At 42.1% G+C, this 20,494-nt stretch overlaps 1 protein-coding gene across 1 annotated transcript in view; it reads right to left on the bottom strand.

Moving 5' to 3' along the window:
* The window catches only part of CPED1 (cadherin like and PC-esterase domain containing 1), a 153,479-nt gene that overhangs the window by 121,134 nt on the left and 11,851 nt on the right, over nucleotides 1–20,494 (bottom strand). The window contains exon 3 of the mRNA XM_084811823.1: nucleotides 8,806–8,983. Coding sequence (XP_084667949.1) covers nucleotides 8,806–8,983 — 178 coding nt within the window. The remainder of the gene's footprint in view (nucleotides 1–8,805; nucleotides 8,984–20,494) is intronic.

Here is a 20,494-nt window from a genome sequence, read left to right as displayed (position 1 = left end):
CTCTCCCGGAGCGTGCTCAAGTTCATATTCATTGCATCCGTGATGCTATCTAGCCATCTCATCCTCTGCCGTCCCCTTCTCCTTTTGCCTTCAGTCTTTCCCAGCATCAGGGTCTTTTCCAGGGAGTTTTCTCTTCGCATTAGGTGGCCAAAATATTGGAGCTTCAGCTTCAGTATCTGTCCTTCCAATGAGCAGTCAGGGTTGATTTCCTTTAGGATGGACTGATTTGACCTCCTTGCAGTCCAGGGGACTCGTAAGAGTCTTCTCCAGCACCACAGTTCGAAAGCATCAATTCTTCGGCGCTCAGCCTTCCTTAGAGTCCAGCTCTCACAGCCATACATTACTACTGGGAAAACCATAGCTTTGATTAGACGGACCTTTGTCGGCAAGGTGATGTCTCTGCTTCTTACTATGCTGTCTAGGTTGGCCATAGCTTTCCTCCCAAGGAGCAAGCGTCTTTGAATTTCATGGCTACAGTCACCGTCTGCGGTGATCTTGGAGCCCAAGAAAGTAAAATCTGTCACTGCTTCCATTTCTTCCCCTTCTATATGCCAGGAAGTGATAGGGCCAGATGCCATGATCTTCGTTTTTTTAATGTTGAGTTTCAAACCAGCTTTTGCACTCTCCTCTTTCACCCTCAACAAGAGGCTCTTGAGATCCTCTTCGCTTTCTGCCATTAGGGTGGTATCGTCTGCATATCGGAGGTTGTTGATAATTCTCCTGGCAATCTTAATTCCGACCTCTGATTCATCCAACCCGGCATTTCTCATGATGTACTCTGCATATAAGTTAAATAAGCAGGGTGACAATATGCAGCCTTGTCGTACTCCTTTCCCAATTTTGAACCAATCGGTTGTTCCATCTCTGGTTCTTACTGTTGCTTCTTGACCCTTGCACAGGTTTCTCAGGAGACAGGTAAGATGGTCTGGTACTCCCATCACTTTAAGAATTTGCCACAGTTTGTTGTGATCCACACAATCAAAGGCTTTAGCGTAGTCAATGAAGCAGAAATAGACGTTTTTCTGGAATTCTCTTGCTTTCTCCATGATCCAGCGAATGTTGGCGATTTGATCTCTAGTTCCTCTGCCTCTTCGAAACCCAGCTTGTACTTCCGGTAGTTCTCGGTTCGCATACTGCTGAAGCCTAGCTTGTAGGATTTTGAGCATCACCTTGCTGGCATGTGAAATGAGCGCAATTGTGCGGTAGTTTGAACACTCTTTGGCGTTGCCCTTCTTTGGAATTGGAATGTAAACTGACCTTTTCCAGTCTTGTGGCCACTGTTGAGTGTTCCAGATTTGTTGGCATATTGAATGCAGCACTTTAACAGCATCACCTTTTAGGATTTTAAATAGCTCGGCTGGAATACTGTCATCTCCGCTAGCTTTGTTGTTACTAATGCTTCCTAAGGCCCACTTGACTTCACTCTCTAGGATGTCTGGCTCAAGTTCAGTGACCGCACTCTCATGGCTATCAGGGACATTCAGATCTTTCCTGTATAGTTCTTCTGTGTATTCTTGCCACCTCTTCTTAATCTCATCTGCTTCTGTTAGGTCCCTGCCTTCTTTGTCCTTTATCATGCCCGTCTTTGCACAAAACGTTCCCTTGAGATCTCCAATTTTCTTGAAGAGATCTCTAGTCTTTCCCATTCTGTTGTTTTCCTCGATTTCTTTGCATTGTTCATTTAAGAAGGCCTTCTTGTCTCTCCTTGCTATTCTCTGGAACTCTGCATTCAGTTGGGTATATCTTCCCCTTTCTCCCTTGCTTTTTGCGTCCCTTCTTTCCTCAGCTACTTGTAAAGCCTCATCAGACAGCCACTTGGCTTTCTTGCATTTCTTTTTCTTTGGGATGGATTTCGTTGCTGCCTCCTGAACAATGTTACGGACCTCCGTCCATAGTTCCTCAGGCACTCTGTCTATCAGGTCTAATCCCTGAAATCTATTCCTCACCTCCACTGTATGTTCATCAGGGATATGATTTAGGTCATACCTGAACGGTTTAGTGGTTTTCCCGACATTCTTCAATTTAAGCCGAAATTTTGCAAGAAGCAGCTCATGATCTGAGCCACAGTCAGCTCCAGGTCTTGTTTTTACTGACTGTATGGAGCTTCTCCATCTTTGGCTGCAAAGGACATAATCAATCTGATTTCGATATTGACCATCTGGTGACGTCCATGTGTAGAGTCGCCTCTTGTGCTGTTGGAAAAGAGTGTTTGCTATGATCAGCATGTTCTCTTGGCAAAACTCTATTAGCTTTTGTCCTGCTTCATTTTGTACACCAAGGCCATGCCTGCCTGTTATCCTGGTGATTTCTTGACTTCCTACTTTAGCATTCCAATCCCCTATGATGAAGAGGACATCTTTTTTTGGTGTTAGTTCTAGAAGGTGTTGTAGGTCTTCATAGAACCGATCAACCTCAGCTTCTTCGGCCTCAGTGGTTGGGGCATAGACTTGAATTACTGTGATGTTGAATGGTTTGCCTTGGATTCGTACTGAGATCATTCTATCATTTTTAAGATTGTACCCCAGTACTGCTTTTCCCACCCTTTTGTTGACTATGAGTGCTACTCCATTTCTTCTAAGGGGTTCTTGCCCACAGTAGTAGATATGATGGTCACCTGAATTAAATTCGCCCATGCCTGTCCATTTTAGTTCGCTGATTCCCAAGATGTCGATGTTCAATCTTGCCATCTCATGTTTGACCACCTCCAGCTTACCTTGATTCATTGATCTGACATTCCAGGTTCCTAAACAATATTGTTCTTTACAGCATCGCATTTTCTTTTCACCGCCAGACACATCCACAGCTGAGTGTCCTTTTGGTTTTGGCCCAGCCGCTTCACTCTTTCTGGCGCTACTTGGAAATACCCTCTGCTCTTCCCCAGTAGCATATTGGACACCTTCCAACCTGAGGGGCTCATCTTCCGGCGTCATCTCTTTTAGCCTTGTGATACGTTCCATGGGGTTTTCTTGGCAAGAATACTGGAGTGGGTTGCCATTTCCTTCTCCAGTGGACCACATTTTGTCAGAACTCTCTGCCATGACCTGTCCGTCTTGGGTGGCCCTGCACGGCATAGCTTATGGCTTCACTGAGTTACACAAGCCCCTTCGCCACAACAAGGCAGTGATCCATGGCACATTCATGCAACATCACAAAACTGATATGGCAAAATCTACTTACCATATCAAAATGTAACATGAGAATTGGGTGTTCTAAGAACAGAAATTAGAAGGACATAGTACTTTAGGATAGCATTTGCTCTTGACATCTTTTCACAAACGTTTCTCAGGTATCCTCAATAAAGGAGAGATGGCAATTCCACCTGGAAACTTGTTCCATATAGCCCAGGGGTGGGCAACACGTGTCCCACGAGCTGCAGGTGCCCCCTGTCCTCTTCTGCAGCCCCCACCACCATGCCACCGAATTCAGTGGTGTAGCCATGGCAAAAAAGGCAGTTTCCCCTTTTTTTCATTGGCAAACCACTACAGAGCCTTAGAAAAGACCAAAATTAGCTTTTTGGCTCTGTAGCAATTTGCTGCCAAATTTCAGCAGCAAATCAGGGGTGTGGCACATGGGGGTGTCCAGGGGCTGGAAACTGGCACCTGGACTGGTTGAAGTTGCCCACCTCTGATATAACCCGTCTTTTATATATTGAAAACTGCCTTCTTACAACTTGATTTCAGGTTTGATTTCTTCATCTCAGCAGTCCTAGGGCCTTTTGTACATGATGCTTTTAACCTGCACCTTTATTGAGGCGTCTGCTTCCAGATTCTTTGCGTGATTAAGATCAGCTCCTTTGCATGTGTTTTTTTCTGTGGGTTTTCTTTCTCTGCCTTTCTATATGTTTCATTACTCAACCACTAGGTGGGTACTGTGGAATTTGCAAAATTGCGCAAATACACGAGGCATCTATAATGCCACTGAGAAAAATACCACACTTTTCTTGTTGGGACAAAAACTGCAATAATGGCTGCAAAGCATGGGAGAGGCTCTGGAGGATTATAACACTGTGTAAAGGATCCACAAACTACCCAGAGTGAGGAATCATGCATACACAATAAAAGCCTCATGTAGAAAGGCTCCAAGGGGCAGTCCCACATGTGAGCTGAAACCATCACACCATGTAGTAGAGCCTAATTTGAATGCCTGCAGCCTCCTTCCACATTTCATCTTAAGTTTCTGACTATATAGGCTTCTTGACTTTGACATAAAGTCACCTTTTCTCCTTTCCACCCACCCCACTTTTTGTAACATTTTGTCTAATTAAGAGGTCCAGACATCTTGAAACTTGCACATTTTTGGTGACCTTTGAGTTGGCCTAATAAATGTTTTTATCCTAATATGGATGTTGGGATTTCAATGGGTTTACACATGCTTATTTCAGCATTGGATTGTGGCTACTCTATCTTTTTCTATCCTTAGTGGTAAAAGAGAATAATGGTTTTCCATCTTTACAACAGCCTAAAGGAGTGCCAGTCATGTCCCTTCTTAACATTATTTTCTCCAAGCTGACTATTTTAGTGCCTTTAACACTTCCTATGTTCTGCATTTTATATCTTTTTGCCATCTGTTTATCTTCTCAACTCCATCTATGTCTTTCCTAAAAGGTTTCAGCAAAACCAGACTGCAGCAAGAGGTCTAACCCCTGCTGAGTAAAGTGGTATAAAAATAAGTACAGTAAGATGGTAAGTAAAGTAAGTAACAGTGTCTTGGTAGCTGTAGCTCAGAATGGCAGCTGCATTGTTTTACAAAGCAATCATTTTGCTGATACATGTTTACTTTGTGACCCATTATAATTTTGCAATCTCTTTTTCTGTCCTAAAATGGCCAACTCTGCTTCTTCTTCAGCAGCTGCATAGGACTGTTGTGCCAAGAGCTACACAGGGAATATATCCCCCTTTGGACTCTTAAATTTACATGAATACACACATGTGCGTGCGCACGCGCGCACACTCGCACACAGTGGTTCTTCAGAAAGGCTACCTTTGGATGACATATTCTGTTTACATAGGATTGTAGCAAGAAGAAATGGAGATATAGCATATGTATAGAAGCAAGAGGAGTATGTATAATTGCAGGCACAGCCTGAAATTTAAGAAAGATTCTGGTTCACTAATTGCCCGCTCCTATAGGAGTTGTACTGGTGTATCTGAGTGTAACCCTTCTGTAGAATTCCTGCAATACCTGTTTAATGGCATACTTGGTAATATGCTGGCATGTTAGTTGATGTATCCATTCCTACATACTTATTTACCATCACAACACATTTTAAGGAGCTATTCAGCTGTTATTCTAGACTACTTTCATTATTCAAAGAAGTTCTCTCTTCACTTATGAAATGTGAAGTGTCCACAGAGCCTGGCCATTCAGTTTCCCCAGTCTCAAGGCTATGGATGTTTCCATGACAGAGATCAATAGGCTCCTGTCTTACTTCTTACACCGCTTGCATAAGCAGATGTGGAACATGGGAGGCTGCCCTATACTAGGTCAGATCATTGGTCCTTCTATATTGTGTACACTTGACTGGCAGCCACACTCCAAATTCGCAGCCATACGTCTTTCATATGCTACTTGATCCTTTTAATTGAAGGTGCTAGGAACTGAACCTGGATCCTACTGCATGCAAAGCATAACCTCTACCACTGAGCTATGTTCCCCAGACTACTGTCAGTCCTATGAGTGGTTCAATAAACAAGCAGTCTTTAGGATTAAGCCATAGATTACTAGATATAGACTTTACATGGGAATATTATTTTCCTCAAAACTTACAAGTATTTGGGTGCAGGGAGGGTAAAGGTGAAAAGTTTCATTTTTCTCAGATAAGCTTTCCTGGATCGCTTGTTCAAAGCCAGCTTTCAAAAATCCTTAAAATATTCCTCTTAACTCCAGGAGAAACAAGAACCAGACGGTTCTTGAAATTTGAAACTGAGTTTTAAAAAAGCACTGGATAAGGCTACTAAATTATAACAAACGAGAAGAAGCGACTCTTGTCTGTTTACCCTAGCATTTTCAGTTCATATGTTTCAGTAAATATTGCCTGAATCTTTTAAATTGTGCCTTTGAGGAGCACGTTTTTATAAAGCAGAATAGTTTTACCACGAAAATGTTATGATGCAACATAAACAATATGCCTTCAGAAACTAGTACATCAAGTACCCGGCTTGCAAAAACATACAAAAATGGTATTTGGTAGTAAGAGAAAAAAGAATTATTTTCCATCTGTTTCAGAGAAGAACATCAGTTTGGTATGAAAGCAAGAAACTTCACTTGAAGTTATTTGAAAAGCTTATTCCCAAATCTGAGAATCTGAACAAGCTACACAACACTTCCAATGCATGGGATGGAATTGGCAGCCGATTTGCGGGGGTGGGCATTAAAATTTGCATATTTGATGTTTATTTACCATACATTGCAGGTACATCCAGATGTTGACAGAAAGCACTTAAACCCTTCATTATTGCTGGAGAAAAATGTAAGGAATGATTGTTGTTGATCTCAAAACATAGATAAATATCACCTGTGGCAGTGAGCTACACAGTTCACTGGTGTATTTGGTAAGCCTTTACCATGTTAACTGTGGATCATGAACAACTTGGTTCTATAAGCCCACTTTAGCTACCACAGTGTGAAAATGGTGGCTTTTATGCTACATGAGGAGTGGGCAACCTGTGGCCCTCCACCATGGGCAATGATTGGAATCATAGTTCAACAACAACGTCTAGAGGGCGACAGGTTGCCCCCGTGTATTGTTAAAGAAAAGAGTATCTTGTTCTTTGCAAGTTTGGGCCAGTGTGGTGTAGTGGTGAGACTGCTGGACTGGGAGCCGGGAGATCCGGGTTCTAGTCCTCACTCAGCCATGGAAGCTCACTAGGTGACTTTGGGCCCGTCACAGACTCTCAGCCCAACCTACCTCACAGGGTTGTTGTTGTGAGGATAAAATGGAGAGGTGGATGATCATAGAATCATAGAATAGTAGGGTTGGAAGGGGCCTACAAGGCCATTGAGTCCAACCCCCTGCTCAGTGCAGGAATCCAAGTCAGAGCAGCCCTGACAAATGGCTTTCCAGCCTCGTCTTGAAGGCCTCCAGTGTGGGAGAGCCCACCACCTCCCCAGGTAATTGGTTCCATTGTCGTATTGCTCTTACAGTCAGGAAGTTTTTCCTGATGTTCAGCCGGATGTAATATCATTACATGATAATGTAAGCCACCTTGGGTTCCTTGCAAGAGGAAAAAAGGTGGGATATAAATGCAATAAATAAATAAAATGCACATCTCTCATAACCAAAAAGTAGACAGCCTGACCTGCTTCTATTTATATGATCCTGTCCATCCACTCAGAACACTGGAGCTGGGGTCTACCCCATGTCCTGCTGTGTCCTGGGAATTGAGGCAGGGGGGCTTTTCCATCATGGCACCAAGTCTTTGGTACTCCTTGGCCCAGGAGGTCAGGCTGGCCCTTCCCTCGTGGTCTTTCGATACCAGATCAAATTATTATTATTTTATATCAGCTAGACTTTGGCTTAGTTGTCTCTTAAATTCTGACTAGTTTACTGCTGTTCCTTGTCATGGTGTATACTATGGGTTTCTTTTAATTGTTCCGTGCATTTTTGTAATGTTGTTGACTGTCTTGGGAGTCCCAGTAGTAAGTGAATGAACGGAATGTATTTTTCTAATAAATAAATGGACACCCGCCACTTTAGGAGCCTTGTGCTTATAGTTGGCACTCTTGGAGCCAGTGGGGTACAGCGGACGGAACGCTGAACTGGAATGGAGAGACATGGGTCACTGTCCCTGCTCAACCATGAGACCTATTGGGTTTGTCCTTGGGTTGGTCACTATCTCCCAGCCTAACCTACCTCACCGGGTAACTGCAAGAACAGGATTTCACACCCTCATACAAACAAGTCTGAGCTTCTAGGTGAAGGGCTGTAGCAGGTAAGCTGTAGCCTTCAGTTGAATTTCAAAAGCCCTCCCCATGCGATCAGTTAAGACCTCTGACAACAGCGATCTACTATGCCACTGCCAGCCCCACTGAATGGGGAGGAAGAAGGAGAGAAACAAAGGGAGTGGAAGGAAGAGAGAGAAACGGCAGTGGCAGAAACACAAAGAGAAAGGGGGTGACCCACCCGCTTTTGCATTTGGCCCTGCCCACTGCTGGCTGAGGCCCTGCTCATCATCAATGTGTGGCCCTCAACAAGAAATGGTTGCCCACTTGGTAGGAGCATAAGAAATACAGACATGGTAAATACATAATAACATTCCTATCATCCCTAGACAGCACCTGAGAGGCCCTAGGATGCCACAAATCTCCTGGATAACCATGGTTTCCTGCTATGTAAATAGCTACATTTCCTCAGTCATAGTGGTTAGTTTACAATAAGCTTCCAATTTGAAGTGAACCATAATTCTCCATAATATCAGTTCCAGGAAACTGTGGCTTGTTTAAACTACGGTTTGAGAACAAGCCAAGATCTGAAACCATGGTTTTCCAATTTTGGATGTCATGGGGGACTATAATCTGTTTAAGACTGAAGTGAAACATTCCAATCTCCTCCTTGCAGGTGCAAAAGGGGAGAGGAAGAGATGGGAGGGAAAAGCACTCAAGCCCAAGGCTGCCTTGCCTTTTGGAAATAAAAATAGTAAAATATTATACTATTTATAATATTGTATGTGGTAATCATAGACCACAATATGTTTAAATTCCTAAAGCATCTGATTTATAAACTCTGGAATATATGGCCATTTAAAAAACAACATCTTATCACTTTACAGTAAAGAAATATATTGCTATCATATTCAATATTCTCACCTGGATTGGGGATTTCACATCTGCTCAGTTTCCTGTCTTCAAGGACCGTAACTGTATAGCTGTGTTGTGTAAGGATGTGCCGATATAACTGAAGGTCTTGTTTACTGCCAGAAGAGGGGATGTACAGTATTACTGCTCTTGCCTGGCTACTAAAGAATTTAAAAATGGCATCCTCAATCTAAAACAAGAAACAAGAAAGACATAGTCATATGTTGTGTAAAGCAATGCAGAGGACCATGAGATCCTATTCCAAAGGAAAATAGCATTTATTTTTCCTTAGAATGATTTCAAAAAGCCATGTTATTCACATGATGCATAATGTCATGCATCTCTATTATGTCCTTCCTTAGCCACCATTTCTCTAAGCTAACAAAGCCCCACATGGAGCATCTCTACACCAGCCTAAAATCTCGCATTTACAAGGGGGCTTTCTGGATCCGTTTTAAATGCAGGATCACATTGGACTCCCTTTACACGTGCTTCCTTTTCCTCCTCCCCTTTCCCCCTCCTTTTCCTCCTTATCTGAGTCTTCCATATGTTGCATTGATCCAGCTCCTCCTCTTGCGGATTTCCCTTTTTAATGGATGGAACCCAAGCAGAACTCAAGCGCTGTAATTTGATAGCTCATTATCTCCGATCTTTTAAACAATGGAATAAGGGTCATTTAGTGCGGGAGACACCCTGGAGGTTGATGACATCATCTAAAGGGCCTGCAATTCCGAGAGTGAGCAATCTCAATAGCAGGATAAAAGCTCCGTTTGAAGAAGCCCATCTTGTAATCTTTCCTCCTGCCTTGTGATCATTTTAGCTACCTTTTTTTGCACCTTTTCCAGCTCTACAATAGCCTTTTTGATATTGCCACCAACATCCACCACAAAAACTAAAATTGGAAAGTTAAAAAAGATGGCCAGAGAAAGCTTTATATTTGCTTAAATGTATGATTGGAATGCTTAGACAGGAAGCATTATGCAAACAGGCAATTATGAGTCTTTGAATGGTTATTGGCTAAAAGGAGAATGGCAGATGTTTCAGTGTAAACAAGTGTCATTCAAAATGCTTCAAGTTGTTGAAGGGTCTGGTAGCCAGCTATAACGTGACGCTCACAGCAGTCTTTTCCTCAGTCACAGGAAGTAGATTTATGTTACACTTAGCTCAAGTGTAAGATGCTTTGCAGGAAGGAGACACCTAACTATGTTCAATCTTAGATGAATGACTAACACTTTTCTGCTTTAATACAAAACATGCATCTTTCCCTGGCTACAGTCAATACAACTGACACTTGTTAAAATATTTCATTCACACTTTATTAAATACATTGAATGAATGTGTAAAGCAAGAACATTTGAAATATCCCAGTCATCAGGTGCATTGTGTTCATAAGCAAAAGTAAGAGTTACAGGAGTAGATAGAAAGAGATCAGCTCACAAGAGTTATCTTACACTGTCTTGTAATCTATCCTCTCTCCATCCTTGCTGTATTTATAACCTATTTGTCCAATAGTGAGAAATGAAGTGCTGTTTTACCTCAAAATACCCCTTCTTCTAGATCACGCTTTGTCCCTTTTTACCCTTTGCTGCTTTTATCCTCTCCCTCTCCCTATCTTTCCTCACATTGGGTGCTTCCTGACGGAGAGCTCCTAGCACTAGCTATCAGAAGGCATCTTGCAGCAATTCTGTCATTTCCACCCCACCCCACCCCACCAGCTAAATGGATTTTCTGTGGTAACAAAAAAGACAGAAGGGGTGGGGAAACAGAGGAGGTTTACAAGTGGAAGACAACACTAGCTGGACCCCCACGTAAAATTCCATGAATGAGACAAGGCATAGTGCAATAAAAGTCTCATCTGGAAGCACCCTTATTCCATTATTCTCAGTATGAGGTCTACTAAAACCTCCTGTTGCTTCCCAGTTCTGGCTCCCTACTATCTTCCGAATACAATTCAAGGTGCTGGTTTTAACTAGGCTTCAAAAGCCAGTAGAGAAATTCAATTGTAAAAATAGAGGAGGAGGAGACAGGGATTTGTTTGCAAGGCAATGGATTGCCATGGGAAATCCATCTTTCCATTTGAATTCAACCAAAGGCCCTGGACACTTATACATATACATATTTCACACAACTGCACTGCATCTTGGGTGTTGCAGTCTTTACCCTGTATAAAGCTGCTGACTGTTTTTAAACAAAAAAGGTGCCTGAAGTCCAAACCAGATGTGGCAACAGAGATGACAGCATGCACCGATATTCTCTTTAAACCTTTTGAAATAGCAGCAGTAAGAAAATGTACTTACATACGTTTTTCCTAACAAAGAAGTAAGGGTGGGGAGCCAGGCCAGCATCAAGGGACGGCATGGCTGGGCACCTGCCAAGACCCACATCCCAGCAGGGGTCCACTGACAACAGCACCCTGGAGTTGCTCTTCCTCTCCACCATTGCAACCTGCTTGTTCACCTGCCTCTCACTATGGCCTAGAAAATGGTGGTGGTGAGAAGGAGCAGTAGATGTCATTGCCCACTTGCTCTCTGCCTATCAAGCAAGCAAATGGCAGCAATGATGAGAAAGAGGAGGAGGAGCAACAGCATCGAGTGACAATGGTGGTAAGAAAATAGACTCACTGAAGGAGGGCCCCGTTGAGAGTGTCTTGCTCAAGGGCCCTCAAAAACCTGGAGCTGGTACTGGTGGGGAGGAATTTCACTGGGGAAAGTGGTGCAGGGGGAAAGGGTTAAATCTGCTTTCTCTGCACCAAGATCCTGATCCAGATGACACCCCCTCCCTCAGCTGCTATTTACAAAAGTTTAAAAAGAGGTGATATGCATTCATATATCTTTTTTATCAGATGTAGTTTGGCCCTGAGATCTGCAGAGAAATGCAGTCATTTGTTCACAAAAGATAATCTCACAAAGTTGTATTACAATGCAATGAATACTGGAGCATAAACTTCAGTGAGTCTTGGCAGAATGGTTATAGGATTCAATATTATGGAAGTTGGTTCAGTACAGAAGGACTGAAATATTGTGAGGATAAAGATAAGAATGCCCACTGTCGCAGCGTGCAAAGCAGTAGATCACTTCCTGGATAAATAAATCTGCAGCGGATTTGATGGAAAACTGCAGATTTTGGTAAGTCAGCTGTTTTAGAACACTATCTATTCTTCTTCAATAAAAAGTAAATTTTGAGCCAAATTCCACTTTCAGTAGAATCTGGGAGCAAGTCACGTTTTTTACCTATAAAGCCCTGTACCACTTGAGTTTGACATACCTATGAGACATCTCCTATGTCCCAATGGAATCTGGAAGGTCAAGGGAGGATGCCATCTGTGTGCCCGGTAAGGACAGCCAGTAAAGGAACACAGTGAGACAATTTTAGTGACTTGCCCACAACTGTGGAATTCCCTTCCACTGGAAACCTGCCAAAGCATAGCTAACTTTCACAACTGTTGCAAAATGTTTTGACTTGGACTGATTTTTTAACAATTTGGTTAAGCCAAAGAATTGGGTAAAAAAAAAAGATCACAGGTACACCATCCAGATACACAGTGGAATATTTGGCAGCTGAACCTCCAAACTTGTCCCTTTTGGCAGCTGAACCCCCAAACTGAACCCCCAGACTTTCTGAATCTGAGATTCCAAAAACATGCTTTTGCCATCATGGACATGCCTGTCTCTGCACACAGCTGTGGTGGGGAACCAGCACCCCTCAGCTTAGTTACATGGAGGAAGGGGAGAGATGGGGTGGTACACAGAGCAAAGCATGCAATGCAATTCTGCAATGCAACAAACTCCATGCACATCTGGCTCTGGCCCAGCCCACTTTGGGATGTGGCTCCACCCATCATTTGGTCTGGCTCCACCTATCATCAGAAACAGCCCCAATTTCTGTGGGTCAACTGGAAAAAAGGTTCTCCACCACTGACTTACAGCCTGATGCACTTGGCCATTTTCCCACATGATCCTACTATAGACAATAATTGCACTGGAGAAAATAAAAGGCCTATTCAATTTGCATGTGTGAACCAGCCCACTGTTTCACGCTCAGTCATGACTCATTTGCTTGCGGACACTCAGATTCCAAAACTATGACAGTTCTGCATCCCCATTTAGAGGTCTTAGAGCCTATCATGTGTTGTCCCTAGGGATGTATGGATGTTGTTAAATCCGTTCCGTCTGTGTTTCACGGATTGTCTTTCATTCTGTCATCTGCTCCATCACTGATTTTATCTTTTTTTTCCTTAGGGATGCAAGAAGATTTTGTTCCTGCTTGCAAATATGCATTTGTGCTAATGTGCAGTTGTGCAAGACCACATTTGCACAAGTCCTCCCCAAAAGTAAAAAGACAATCCACTGAGGAATCCACAGCTCGGATTCATAGAAATCTGAACTCATTTGAATCCATTGAGGATTTCATTGATGTTCCTAGCTGTCCCTCTTTCTTCAGGCCTTCCACTGGAAACATTCTTACATAGAGAGATAATTCTGTCCATTTTGGCATAAAAACAAGGGTGGGGGTTTTTTGTTAAGGATTTATTGGAATGTTTTTCAATACAATATGAACGGTAAACATCCCCCTGATCCCAGTCAGCTTGTCCCTGTTCTCTCTCCTCTTCATATCATCCAATATTTAAAGACTAAGGGCGCAATCCTATGCATGTTTAGACAGAGAAAAGGCCTACAACTCCCAGCATTCCCCAACACAGCCATGTGCCCTTAAGGTGCAACCCTATGGCTGCTAGACAGCATCTAGACATCCATAGGATTTTTCGGTTGCCAGGAACCTGACTCCCCTCCCCCTCCCCTGCCGCCTCATAGGCCGTGCAGTTCATCCCCGGCTCCATGCTCGTAAGAGCAGTGCAGAGTGGGCAAAAAAAGGGGAGTTCCTGGGGGCAAGGAGGGGAGGGGACTGTGGAAGTGCTGTTACGATGCTTCCTATGACAGCTGAAATTGGCTACTTAGCCACAAAAGCAGGGCAGCCAGAGCACGGAGGATAGGATAGGATCCCCTTTGTACTCCACCCGCCCTGCATTTGGATAGTCCACTGCCTCCGAGTTCAGAGGAGGCCGACTATCCCCATAGGATTGCGCCCTCCAGGTATCCTGAGAATAAATAAAACAACTAAGGGAAAATTGGGTAAATAAATAATTATACAGGAACAGAAACAGTGTTATTTGTCATCTGTGATTTGGGGGACACGTGAAACTCCTGCCCATGAGCAGTGTCACTCAAGAGGTTAAATAAGCATCTCTGTAATATAAAAATCTTTCCAAAAAGATGTCATAGATTTTTTTCACAACTTTTCTCTAAAGGTGGAGAGAAAAATTACTAATGTATAACCTGCCTGCTGAAGAACTCAAGGATCATAAAAGTTCTAGTCAGTGGTTTCAAATATACCACTGAAAGTATAATAGAAATGAGGGCCTTTTCATTTCTGTGTTTACAATGAGCAAATATAAATTCTGACAGGATAAATACTTGGTAATAAAATGACACAACTGGAGTATAGCCAAACCAAGCAGTTATTTTCCATCATGGGCAGTGATAATGGTTAAAAATAGTTCCAAAAAAACCACTGCACAAGTCAGTTTTGGAAAACAGCACAATAGGTCATGCAGCCTTTGAATCCCAAAATGTCTAGACAAAAGGCATTTGTGCTAAATCCTTCTGCTTTTGCAAGGAATTGATCCAAATATTTTCTTAACCAGTTTCTTCATAAACACCCTTGACTTGATTTAAATGCAGGTTCTTGGGAATCTTTCCTTGGCCATTTGTCATACACAGCCCAAAATGTAAAACAGAGATCATTTGGATTTTAGCCATCAATGTCTCCTCCTACAAAACACACACATGTAGCACTAATTGAAGAAATATGTTTTAACTGGTCAATGAGGAATTTGGCTTCTTTCGTAGAAACTTTCCTTCCCCTTTGAAATTCAGTTTCCTCAGTTTTTTAAATTATGCCAGATACTAATAGCACTTCCTCAACCAAACTAGACATTTTGTTACGTATTCTGCTCAGCCAGTATGATCTGCTGGGCAGACACTTGGGTTTTGGTGTGGAGAGACCTGGGTTCAAACTTATTTCAGGTTTGTATTCTGAGTTATTGCTATACTGTAGGCAGTAAATTCATATTAAACAGTAATTTATTTATTTATTTATTTATTTATTTCATTTCTATACCGCCCAATAGCCGAAGCTCTCTGGGCGGTTCACAAACACAGTAACAGTGTTTGTATTTTTGTTACACTGACATCTCTGGCCAACCTGTACCGTTTTCTTCCCCCTTCTCGAGTTATATTTTAATACCCTGTAACTCCGTATTAATTGAAAAGCCTGTCTTAGGGGGCAATCCTATGCATGTTTAGACAGAAAAAAAGTCCTACAACTCCTAGCATTCTGCATGCTGGCTGGAGAATGCTGGGAGTTGTAGGACTTTTTTCTGTCTAAACTTGCATAGAATCGCACCCTTAATAAAGTTTCCCTTCTTCTAAACAAGTCCTATTAAATTGTTAACCATTCTGTACATAAAATGTCAACATCGCTATTCGTGCTGATCTAATTATTGGTTGCAGCTAGTCAGAATTTCCGATGTTATATGGAAACAGCGTTCCAATTTATGCAAAGGTTTGCCAGTCTTGCTTTTTCAACCCCCCTTTTTTTCAGCCATAAAAATGTACCTCAGACTGAGAGTTGGCATGAAAAGACTCAATATCAAGAGATGAAAAGAGTCTGTTCAAGTAATTTACGCTTTTGCTAGTCTTTACACTTCCCAACACTCTTCTGTCTAAAGTATGGGACGATGGTTTCACTTTTCAAGAGGAGAGTTATTTGCCACACTCAAGAACAATTTTCAAACAGATAAATGTACATGATACTTTAATGGAGTATATTTATCTGGTTAGAAATGTCAAGCAAATGAACCAGTAGATTACTTACACAATGCAGAATTATGGATTCTATTAATAATAAAACAGCACACACATATATGAAAGAAGTAAAATAGCTGCCATAGTTATCTCTGCCACAAAAGGCTTGCTTAAGTAATAAAGGAGCCCCAGCAACCATACTGTTTGGGGCCAGACCTTGCACGATTCTGTGGAAAGGAGGCAAACAGTTCCAAGATCACATGAGATATTGTGAGGGAAGATTTGATTGCAGGAATAAAAGTTCCAAGGGTTCCTGTAGTGAAGCTGGAAGGAGACTAATGTGTCCACCGTAGCTGGAGGAACCATGGCAATCTTGTTAGATTTATCCATTTGGAATCGTCATACTAGAATTCATACTAAAATTCTCAGTTTTTGAACATAACTTTTGTGGGGGGCATAGGGAGAGGAAAATCTTATCCTGCCTCTCACTAGCTCCTTTTTTTTTTTTTTTCCACAGCAAGACCCAGTTCTTCTCAAGAATGTGCCTTAGCATGCAGGATTCTTCCTTCTCTAGTCTCCTGGGGGTGACGGTGGGGGCTTTTCAATTCCACTTCTCCAGTGACACTGCAAGATGAAAGCAGCCCATAATTTCCCTATACAAACTGAGGGAGAAGGGAGTCCACACTCCCCAAATCTGCTGCTGTTGCTATAGTTACTGGAACTGCAGCACTGCAGGGTGAAGGGGACATACAGCAGCGCGCGCACACACACACACACACACACACACACTGGGAAACAACTGCACTAGAGAAAGAAAATCCCACCCCTTGTCCAGCAGTCTAGTAAACCAGTATTTCCCGAACCTGGTGCCCTCTATATGCTTTGGACTATAACTCCCACAGACCCTCACCAATATGGACAATGGTCAGGGATGATGGGAGCTGTAGTCAAAAACATCTGGAGGGCACCATGTTGGGGAATGCTGTAGTACTCTCTCAGTCTCTCCCACTTATGCTTTTGTGTGAGACTCACCAGCCATGCTAGACATTGCTACTGTGCTGCCTTCCAAAAAATCTAGTTGGCACTCTGGCTCGTGTTGCATTCCTCACTTTTAAAAGAAGTCAGAGGCTACTCACTGAGCGTTTCTGTACTAGGCATTTATTGTGTGCTCATCATTCCCTACTCACAGTTGTTTACAGGTTCTTTAGACAACAACGTGACCCTCCAGTTTCGCTTCTGTTCTTAAAGAACACTTTCAGTGAGGTTTTTTTACAGGAGGGAAAATGCAGTATTACTTGTGAAAGTGAAAGAAAACACATTTTCCACTTGTGTAATTGTGCTATTCTGCTATACTGCAGTGCCACCTAGAGTTTATGTAGCAGAAAAGCCGGTAAGGAAATGCTCTTTGTATAGTCTTTGGATCTCAATTCTGTGACAAAACTGAATGTAGATACAGCAGATTAACAGCCTCGTGTAAGAAAGCTCACTTTTGTAGGCCCAAATCACACGCTGTTTATTGAAGAACAAGCAAACTGAACTGAATAGGAAAATGAAAATGAAACACAAGAACAGTCTGAGGGTGAAGTCTTGAGCTCGAACCAAATATAGCAAAGACTTAAAATTAACTCTTACAATTCACCCATTACTACAGCTAGACTCTGCCAATCCTTTCCTGGGTAGGCACATTCAAAGATAGCTTGTGGACTGATTGCTACTGTAGACTCAGACAGCTGAAATTGATTTGCCGTGTTCCTCAAAGTTGTGGGTCCTTACATCCCAGATGCAGTGACTGCCTCTTTCTTTAGTTCATATAGCAGCATGTGTCAAACTGCTTCTGGATGATGTCTAAGAATGATGGGCACACTTCCCATAGTCTAAAACCCACTAAGACGGACTCTGTGAGCTTTTCTACACGAGGCTGTTAATCTGCTGTATCTACTTTCAGTTTTGCTGCAGAATTGAGCTCGGAGCACTACACGAAGAGCATTTCCCTATAATTCAGGAGGGCCTGTTGATCTCTGGAAAGGCTTTTGGAGGGAGCAGGGGAAATAGGGAATGCAAGACTTTCCTTCCACAAACTTCCTTACCTTATCTTACAGTCAAGACAAGGATTCTAATTAGAACTCCCTGCCAAGATTGGTCTGGCTAGTACCATCTCTGTTCTTCCACCAACATGCAAATGAGACACTTACCTGAAATCAATAGAGGTAGTTTGCCTTGTGTTTTAACCACAAATTATATGAAACAGGGTGTAAACACAGCTAGTGGGTAGTTATTTCTTTCTTATTGATGTGCTTCTGTTTCTCTTTTATTTTTATTTGTGTTTTATTTGATGTGTTTTTATTGGGTGCTTTACTTTAACTTGGTCATTTTTTTCTGTGTGTTTTCGCTGCAATATTTTAGTGGATATAAATAAATATTTATAAATATAAAAATAAATATTTTATTTATTTAAATAAATAAGATTACTTACATAACTGATTCAAAACCAAGAAAGAAATGCATGGGTTGTTCTAACCAAATTAATATTCTTGAATTTTGATGGGTTAAACTATTAGGGGCACAAACCTATGCATGTTTAGACAGAAAAATATCCTACAAAAAGTTGTAGGGCCTGTTTCTGTCTAAACATGCATAGGATTGCAACCTAAAGCAATAAATCATCTTCAGATTCCTGTTGTTTTCAATCCTGAAATGATTTGCTTTATATAAAGTTAGAGTTCTAAATCAAATAAAGGCCATTCATTGTTCATGGCAAAACATCAACTGTCTCCATTTTTAAAAAAGTATATATACTAGGAAAGAACACTTTGTCTTTTTGTTTAATTTTTAATGCAAGACATTTTGCTGGCCTCTGGTGCTCTCTTTAACTTACATAATTTCAAAGCACTTTCTGTTTAAATATGAAATTGGCTCAGGAACATGTTCATAGAGCACATAATTATTGCCCCCCAACCAACGCCTTTTTTAAATGGATGAAGCTTTCAAAGCTAGAGGGGGAGGGCGGGAGTTTGGTCTATAAAACTCTCTTGGCATAAAATGTAATTTCAGTAATCTTGCCTCATCTATGCCTGACTTTGATTAGAAACACAATCCACAAAGAAAAACCACATTGGAGGAGGATACTCTGAAGCTGGCCTAGTCTGCCTGGATTCACTCAACCCACCCACATTCTGAACAACAGTCACTTGGTTACATAAAATGGCTGTTAGGGATTACTCAACTGAGCATCGTGTTTGTCCTGGGGCAGGTTTGCATCCCCAAGCAGTAATGTAAGAAGAGACACTTACCTGAAATCAATGTGTTTTAACCATGGATTACTAAATAAAGCAGAATGTAAACACTGAGCATACCCATTTGGGATTAGATGAAAGCAAGCTGACATCGGAGTGTTTCATGTGAGTGAGCGCATTGCTGGAGAATAGTATGGGCTAGCCATACCAGCTGCATACCACCCAGACAGTTTGTGAATGGCAAGGGACTCTCTGGGAAGCAAGTTAAATTGACTGGGACCACCAGGAGTAGAAAGGAGCTATAGTGGAGTCTTGCTGTCTTACTGCCAGTGGTGCCAAAAGTCAGTCGGACATTGGCTAAAAGCCATAAACCCAATGGAAATAGATCGAGTCAGGTAAAACCCAAGTCAGTGCCATTCTTTAAAATGGTATAAACTACCTGTGAACAACATCCCCAGTGTACACTTTGTTATTCCTAAAATACTTTATAAATGCATTATGTTATGGACCTCCCTCAGAGCTGTACACAACTCCCCAACAAACATTTCTTGGATCTGGTTTACTGGACTTTATTGCTTGGCTGCTTCCTACATTGCTAGAAAGAAGTTAATTTCCTGTCCTGTGTGTGTGGTTTTTTGGAGGCGACTTCAAATTTGTTAGCTTTTTATGTCCCTAGTATTTTTGTTCAGGAAGGAGTGGCTTTGGATTGAAATGACTGGAATGTTACTCTGCTTCGCATTGTTTGCTGCCTAAATATAGAGCAGGTCACTAAATCAAAGAATGTTGCTTTGATTGTTGACATGGTGCCACACAAAAGTGGGCAGAATAACTCGTGTGGTCAGTCAACTGTACTCTGAGTTGGGAGGAAGGATAGTGCTAAAGCTCAAAACTGCTTAATTATTTTATATGTATACCAGCAGGAAGATACAGGCTGTACTTCACACTACGTATGAGTTGTGTCATGTAGATCAGCCTTCCCCAATCTGATGACCTCCAGATGTTTTGGACAACACCCAGCATTTCTTTTCATGCTGTCTGGGGCTGATGGGACTTGAAGTCCAAAACATCTGGAGGGCACCAAATTGAGGAAGGCTGATGTAGATTATACATGTAGGACAGATACTGAAGGACAGATACTGTAGGACAGATACTGAAGCTGAAGCTGAAATATTTTGGCCACCTAATGCGAAGAGGAAACTCTCTGGAAAAGACCCTGATGCTGGGAAAGACCGAAGGCAAAAGGAGAAGGGGACGGCAGAGGATGGGATGGCTAGATAGCATCACCGATGCAATGAATATGGACTTCAGCACGCTCCAGAAGAGAGCGCAGGACAGGAAGGCCTGGTGTGCTATGGTCCATGGGGTCACGAAGAGTCGGACACGACTGAACGACTGAACAACAACAACGATGTAGATTATAATCAAGTGACCAAAATTATGAGTTATCTCCTTTCCTGAGATCAGCTTCTAGAACCAAATATTTGCTTCTAGACCTGCAACATCATCTAGAGGACAAATACAAATAAGTTTCCCGTGCACAAAACATTCACCTACTGCAGTCTCTTTGTGTGTGTGTGTGTGTTTTTTAAACACCATTCTTTAAAT

This window comes from Heloderma suspectum, chromosome 7 (genome assembly GCF_057233095.1).
Source record: "Heloderma suspectum isolate Gila_16-S chromosome 7, 16-S_ref, whole genome shotgun sequence".
NCBI lineage: Eukaryota > Metazoa > Chordata > Lepidosauria > Squamata > Helodermatidae > Heloderma > Heloderma suspectum.
This window is presented reverse-complemented; position numbering and strand designations above follow the sequence as displayed.